General features: G+C 70.5%; 1 protein-coding gene and 1 pseudogene across 1 annotated transcript; one reads left to right on the forward strand and one right to left on the reverse strand.

Moving 5' to 3' along the window:
• The first annotated feature begins 370 nt into the window (after positions 1-370).
• Positions 371-6,049, forward strand: LOC119100284 (uncharacterized). The gene is made up of 6 exons (XM_037223392.1): positions 371-403; positions 1,093-1,135; positions 1,258-1,507; positions 1,844-2,040; positions 5,189-5,343; positions 5,699-6,049. The coding sequence occupies exons 1-6, from the start codon at positions 371-373 to the stop codon at positions 6,047-6,049; spliced, it is 1,029 nt and encodes a 342-aa protein (XP_037079287.1).
• A 1,266-nt stretch (positions 6,050-7,315) lies between these two features.
• LOC119100286 (T-complex protein 1 subunit alpha-like) overlaps positions 7,316-7,745 on the reverse strand; it is a 42,938-nt pseudogene continuing 42,508 nt past the window's right edge.

Here is a 7,745-nt window from a genome sequence, read left to right on the forward strand (position 1 = left end):
ACCCGTTTCCGGCAGGCCGCACGCGACCTTGCGACAGCACATGGATTGACTTCGCATGACTGCACGGTCAGCGGACCGCACGCCGACCTTCCTGTCTCGAGGTCCTTCCAAGACGCCGACAGCCCCACTCATCCCCCACCTGAAGCGACCGGCGCCCGATGCGGAAGGGTCTGCAGCAGAGCACACACGGCTTGGCAGGTGCCAGGCAGCCCCAGCCACCGGCGCTGTTTCCTTACCACACATCAGCGCCGCGGTCCTGCGGTGCAGGCCGCCCCTGCCCCGGCCGTGACGTCACACCGCGGGGAATGCAGGCCGTCCGCCGGCCCGCTAGGACAGCTGTCGGACCGGCGGCGAGGCCGCGCGGTCCACCATGCACCCCCGCGCCGGCAACTCCGTGCACAAGGCCGGTTCGCTCGCACTCGCCCACCGGCGGCGGCGGCCAGCGATCCTTCAGCGCAGGAGTGACCGCCGACGAGGGCAGGGCGAGAGGGCGGGAGGTCGCGCGGCCGCAGCGGCCACACCCGCCGGTCGGGGACGGTCGGCTTCTGGTGGCCACGCCCGCGCACCCCCGTCTGATGTCGGGGACGGTGCCCGGCGGTGGGGACACGGGCGGGGCCGGCGCACCCGGCGGCGCCGCACCGGCGCCGCGAGGCCGCGACACATGCTCTCAAGGGCAGCACCGGGGCCGGTGCCCTTGATCGGCGGCAGTGATGCCGAGCAATGTTGTACAGCAATACGCGCCGCATCTTGATCGGCCTGCAGCGGCGCGGCCGGCGGCCAGGGCGCGGTCTGGGGCGGTAACACTTCCTCGTCCATGACACAGCAGCGGCGCGTCCTCGCTCTCCTGCGGGACCCGGCGCCGCCCCCGCCGCGCCCCGCCGCCGCCGCACGCCGGCTGCCACCCACCGCCGCCCGACGACCATGTGACGTGCCATTACAGGGCCCCCGCCGCGATGGTACCCGTAATCAGCCAGGATGACAAATCGCCCTGCTCTCCGGCGGTGAGCTCTCAATCGGGGGTGGCGAGGCGGCGGCGGAGCGGGCCGCTCCGCGACCCCGTGACCCCCTGACCGGGCGCGTCTCTGTCGGCAGGAGCAGCCGGTGGACCCGCGCAGCAGCCGCGTCCCGCGCCGCGGTCGGAGACGGGGAGAGCAAGCAGCGTGGGTGACGAGCCGCGCCTCCCGCCGCCGCCCGGAGCGCACGCGCGGCCGCCGGTGGCGAGTGATGCGCGCGCGCCGCGGGTGCCGGTCCCGGCAGCGCGCCTGAGAGAGATGCCGGAGGGCGCGATGCTTGCGGCTGGCCGATGCCTGTCGGCTGGCTGGGCCGGCTGCCTGCTGCCGGCCGGCGGACTCGGCTCGCTCGGCCTGCTGTTGATCCTGCTGCTGCTGCTGGCGCGCGCCACGCAGGCATCGGGAGCCGCCTCCGTGGGCCACTACGGCCGGCCGTACGGCGCCGGGCCCGTCAACCACTTGTCGCCGCAGCACCCGTTCCTCGCCCCGGCGTACACGCCGGCCGCGCTGCACGACTACCAGCTGGCCGTGATCGGGCCAGCCGGCTGGGCCCACCCGCCGCGGCCGGCGCTGGTGACCAGGTCGCCGCCGCCGACAGCGGCCGACGCCAAGCCGCTGTCCCCGCCCAGCGCCGCCTACTCGACGCTGGGTGGGCGGCAGCCGTCGACGCCGGCCGATACCGTCCCGCTGCCGCCGCGCACCAACGACACGTACGGCGCCTACCGACTGGCCGGCGGCAGCGCCTACTCGTACGCGTCCTCCTCGTACGAAGGCAGTGTCGGCGGCGGCGGCAAAGGTGGAGGTGGAGGTGGAGGTGGAGATGGAGGTGGAAGCGGAGGCGGAGGCGGAGGCGGAGGCGGCAGCGCGCTGCCGTCGCTGCAGCTCGGCTACGGCGTGCCGTTCATCGACTTCCTGCAGGCGCAAGCGAGCTCACCGAACGGTGGCCGCGAGGTGCCCACCCCCCACGCGGGCGCCGCCGGCGCCGCCAACGTTTCGCTGCCGGTGCTGCCTCACAGCATCCCAGTCACAGGTAAGTGCCGCGCGGCCGATCCGACCCCGCTGATCGCGTCGCGGAGCACACGCAACGACCGCGCCCGCCCAGGCAACTGCGGCCATCGCCGTCTCGGACGGCGACGTCGGCAGTAATCCGTCGCTGTCGTCAATCACCGGGCAGCGATGCTATCGGCGCATGCCGAATGACGCGGCGCTCGCGGAGCCGCCGCGGTTCCGTGTGTGCACGTGCAGCCCGGCCGGCGGGCGGGCGGGCTCGGTGAGGGTGGCCGGGCCCACCACTCCCTCCCGCGTCCGGCCGCGCACGGAGGTCACTGGCGCCGGCGCCGGCGCCCAACGCCGCCTCGGCCGCTGCAACGGCTGCAAGTCACCGGGCGTAATGGCACACAGAGTTTCTCTTTGTTTGACGGCGACCGTCGGCCGGTCAGTCGGCCGGCGGCGGACGCCGTCGCGCCGCGCGTGCCCGGCCTGCAGCAGCCCGCCGCGCCGGCCCGACTCGGACGCCCCGCCGACACCGTTCCCGCAGCCTCCGCCTACGTTGTGACGCGGCCCCACGACCTGGCCTCCTGTTGTGGCATGACGACGCGGCCGATTTTCGTCGCCTTTCCGCGGCACGTGTGCTAAGGGCCCTGCTAAAATGAAACCGATGCCTAGTTTCATAAAGCGGAGGTGCCAATCCACGCGCATTTCATTTGTGTAGAATGGAGTCGTGAACCAAAAAGCAACTTGGTCAGACCGGCATGTCCTGTTTATCACTTATTTAAATAGTCGGAGATTAAGCAGAAAATCGGCTTACTTCCGGCCCACACGCCTACCCTACACAAGCTAGAAACCAGTATGTTCGCAGTTTCTATTCATGAAACTAGGCCCGGGCGGCACCTCCAGGAGTGAAAAATCAACTTGAAAACATCCGTAAAAAGTCTGGATAACAGCTGAGGCCCCGTGCTGCTCAGCGGTATGACCAAGTCACTACCGATTAGACCCTGCTTTCAGCACATGTCCCGTTCTGAAGCACTTGCAGCACCTTGGACAGCGGCGGCCAATCTGCTGCGCACGCCGCGAAATAAAGTAGACCACAAACCGTGTCGGGCCCCGTTCCAACCAGCCGATCTGGGGCTCATCATCTCATTAATTAATTTGCATAACACACCAGACTGAGGCAGTTAGCCCAGCACTTTCGGAGTGCCGTGACCCCATGACCGACAATGAATAAGCTGTAAACACAACGGCACGCCCCGCTGCAAAATCAGTAGCCCTCGCTGCTCGTTCTCCACACATGAACGGCTGTTCAGCGCTCGTGTTGACACCTCGGGCTGCAACTTTCCCTCACAGTCATTTTCCCACCGGATTTGGACATTACAGTGCAAGTCCACCGCGGAAGGTCGCTGGCGCACGCTATACTGCACAAACCATTCTAAAGTCGCGCGCCAGATTAGCAGCAAATCGTGCAGAGAGCACGCGCGGACGGCGAGAATAACCGCCGACAGTGGCGGATATTCATTCGCTGAGGCGTCGTTGCGCGATTCATTAATTAGCTGCCAACGGTCTATTGGGCGCGGGCTCCTCTGCGAGCGCCAAGGGCGCGCGGCGTGACTCGCGATCGTGCCGGCGCGCTATCGCAACGGCCCGGTTCTGCCTCGTGTCCGTCAGTCGTTTCACAAGCAGCGCCCGCCGATCGGCTCTGTCGCGGAGCGCGGGGCGGCGGCGCTGGGCGGTGCTGGGCAGCGCTCGGCCGGACACGGACGTCGACGGGGCAGCCGGCACCGACGCCGCCCGGTGAGAGCCGGAACACTCCCAGCGCCGCCGCGCCGGCCGTTTCACCCGCTCTCAGGGCTGTCGCCGGGGGAACGCCGGGTGCAGGTGCAGACGGTACCGCGCCGAGTCCGGCCTCCGCCGCCCCGGGCGGCCCGCCTCGCGCCGGCCTGCGCTCGTCAACAGCGCGGCCGACGCTGGCGCCGGTCCGCCCGCCCGCAGATGAGCGTGTGAGACCGCACACGGACCGCGCCGAGCCCACGCACCGCCGACGTAAACCGCGCCGGCGGACGGGACGCGGTCCCCGCGGCTCCCTGCCGACCGCCGGCTCCGGGCGCGCCCCGTGCGGCGCGGCAGACGCCAGCAGACAGCTCGCCCGGAGGCGGTCAGCCGGCGCTCGCCGGAGGCGTTCGGGGTGCCGCCGCCGCGCCGCGGCGGGGAAATGTCATCGCCACACCTGACGATGGTCGGCGACGCTGAGCCGGACGCCGCCGCCGCCGCCGCTGCGCACCGCAGCACCGGCAGCCGGCAGCAAGACAGCGAGAACGCAGCCTCCTGCCGCGCCGCCTAAATTCCCCAATCGCCACGGCAGATGTCTCCCTCTGGGAGGACGGCCCGCCGACCCTTTTCGCCCGACAAAAAGAGGACAATCGACATATGGCAGTTTCTCCGGCCGGCCGACAGCGGCGACGGATCGCCCAAAAAGAGGACGACTGCCCCAAATGCGCGCACGGAACTCGGCGCACGGCCCGGCCGCCCGGTTACCCGGTGGCCGGCGCTTAAACCGATCGCTGTCCTCAATCGCGTTCATCAGCCGAGTTATAAGTATATCCCTTTATCTGAGCCTGCTCGGCGACGACGGCACATGAATAATTAAGAGGTTTCTTCTTATCGGCGGCCCACAGAGGCGGCCGCTCTCCACTCCCGGTCACTCTCATCACCGATAACTGGCCGTCCGGGTCCCGGCCGGCCCGGCAGGGGCCTGGGGGACAGGCCGGCGGGAGACGAGAGCCGCCCGGGCCGACCACGGCTGCACCGGACAGCCGGCAGAGCGCGTCGCGCACGGCGGGCGCGCGCGCGTCCCTGACGCGACGGCCCGAGCCGCTTACCGCAGCGGCACCGTAACGGGTTTGGCGGGCCGCCAGAGGGGGCCGCCGTGCGCGCCCCGTTTGTCTGTGCGTCAGCGGTCAGCCACGGCCGCCGCCGCCGGTCGTGTTGCAACGGCGCCGTCAGGCGGCGCGACGCCGAGACAGCACGTCCGATGGGTTTCTCCGCGATGGCGTGCGCGATCCGGAATGTTGCGCTGGAGCCGACGGGCGCGCCGGGCCGGCGCCGGCGGCACCGCGGCCGGCCAGCGGGGCTGACACCGCCTCCAAATTGCAGCGGCTGACCGAGCGCACGCGCCACTGTTTCAGGTCAAGACTACCCAGACGACGGCTGCGCGCGCGACGAGGTGCGCCTGATGACGACACACCGCTCCTACCACCAGCACCAGCCGTGTCAGCGCATCCTGGAGCAGGGCTACTGCCCGCTCGGCCAGTGGGTGGTCGTCAACATGTACACGCGCAGGGTAGGTGACACCCGGTGCGGCGCCGCCGCCGCCTCGCGCCACAGACCGGCGGGACCTCAGGCCGGCAACCAGAGCACGCCGCGCGGCTTTCTTCCCGCAGTGGACGCCGCGTCGCGTTTCTTTTCCGCCCGACTTTTGCACGGCATTGCGCAAGCAGCCGGAGGCGCTGATGGCGCGGAAGCCCTCTTGAACGACAGCTGTCCGGGAGCGCCAGTCATTTGCATCCGGCTGACCCGAATGTGTTGCCGACGGCCGGGCCGCAGGACCGCCGGCCTGGTCTGCGGTCCCCCGCCGTCGTGCCCGGCCTGAGCCGGCACCGCCCGGTACCCACGCTCCGCCCGCCCGTCTGCCGCAGGGCGAGTGCGCCACCCAGCTCTGCCCGGACGGGTACGCCTTCGTCGAAGCCGACGGCCTGTGCCACGACGTGTACGAGCAGGGCCTGTGTCCAGGTAAGTCGACGCCGCGCCGCCGCGGGCCCGCGGCTCGCGGCGAGCGCGCGACCCCCGCACCTATTGACACGCCGCGCACGTCGCCGCGCGCCCTTTCACGGAGCGCCACGGTGATCATGACGGCGACCGGCGGCCGTGGGGCCACCGGGGTCCCGAGCCTCCACATGGGTCTCGGAGGCGCTCCCGCCGCACCTCCCGGCCACCACGCCCGTTCCCACGCCGCCGGCCAGCAGCGCCCGCGGCCGTATGCCCCGTGAGCCTGACATGCGTGTGACCAAACGCCAACGGCGGGAGGTGCAGCGGCGTGCGCGCCACTGGCTGACGTGGCGCGCGCCGGCCACGTCCCCAGGACGCGCGGCGCGTGTACCTGACGGCGTACGGCGAGCCGCGCTGCGGCTGTCCGGACGGCCAGTACCTGGACACGTTCGGCACGTGCCGGCCCGTCTACAGCAGCCAGGTGTGCCTCTACAGCCAGCAGCTGCGCTTCAACGTCGCCTTCCGGCTGCAGTGCCGCGCCCTCGCGCTGTCCGCGCGACAAGCCCGTCCTCTTCGACGGCTGGTGCAAAAACTTCGGAGACGTGAGTAACGGGCTCACGGCGCGATGGACGCCGCACGAGGGCCGTTGTTGGTCTGGGCTTTAAGAGGCGCACCGGCATCGGACGGCTAGTGCGGCGGGTCTCGGGTGTTTTCTTGCCTTTGGTTCGTCACTGAGCCTTCAGGATAGCGCGTCGAACCTCAGTTTGCACACTGTGACGCATCACTGTGCAATGCCATTCCGCATTACACAATGGCATCACGACCACGCTAAGCATCGATGCTGCGTCCGGGTGTGAACAGCGTCCTACAGAAACGTCGGGTGTCAGCGTTCGCGGGTGCGAGACGCGCCCATAGAAACGTGTGATGTCGACGTTTGCGTCGCTGGCTTTGGGGCATCCCTCTTCAAACCAGCGCAGCAGGCAGCACCTGGACCTGCACGGCGCCACAGCCGCTCCAGGCCATTACCGACCAATACAGCGCCCCGCACCAACAGCGTCCGACCCGGCATTTGTTTCCAGCCGTGCGGAGACTACAACTTCCTGCTGGCGTTCGACACGACCGTGCTCGAGCCCAAGTGCTTCCCGGCCAGCGAGCTGACGGCGTCCAGCGGCCGCGCGCCGCCAGGCGCCGACGGCCGAGGCCGAGCGCGAGGTGGTCGGCGGCGGCGGTGACAGCGGCGGCGCCTCCGCCCACCGTTCCGACGCTGCACGACACCTACCTGCCGCCGCCCGGCCAGCGGACGCAGTACGCGCGCCGCCAGGGCGCCGCGCCGCGCAGCCCGGCCGGTACCAGCACCGCTGGCTCAGTGGCTGGGACTGGGGCCGGCGTCGGCGGCGGCCGGCGCGCCGCCGCCGGCCGCCGCCGACGCCGCTGCTCACGCCCTGGTCCCGGCTGGACATCGACCAGGTGACGTTCGTCGACAGCGAGCGCGTCAGCTCCGACCAGGTGGCGTTGCCGCCGCGCCAGCGCCGCCGACGGCGACGGCGCTACCGACGGCAGATCGCGGCGCGCGTGCCGCTGCTGAACGCCTGCCAGCCGGGGCGCGCAGGCGAGACGTCAACTTCAAGTGCCGCGACAAGTGAGTGTCAGTCAGCCCACGGCCGACGCCAGTCAGTCAGCGCCGGCCGCGCGCGCCACATGACGCGGAGAAACCCGCCAATTAGCCGACGGCCGCGCGCGCGCCAGCTGATTTGTCCAAAAAACCTGGACGTCCGCCCGTCCCCAGTGCGCGCCGCTTTCGTTTTTCATCCGGCGGCCGTTTCACACGACGCGCAAGGGCCCCGGGCGGGCTTCACGGGCCATTTAGCGCGGCCGTCTCCGGCTGACGGCGGCTCATTGGTATGACACCGGCGTCGGGCGACGACGCCGGTGCGAGCGAGGCCCGTCTGCGGGGGGGGGGGCGACGGGAGCCCCGAA

The sequence above is a fragment of the Pollicipes pollicipes genome, unplaced genomic scaffold (genome assembly GCF_011947565.3).
Source record: "Pollicipes pollicipes isolate AB1234 unplaced genomic scaffold, Ppol_2.1 Scaffold_4881;HRSCAF=5763_pilon_pilon_pilon, whole genome shotgun sequence".
In the NCBI taxonomy this organism is placed as follows: domain Eukaryota; kingdom Metazoa; phylum Arthropoda; class Thecostraca; order Pollicipedomorpha; family Pollicipedidae; genus Pollicipes; species Pollicipes pollicipes.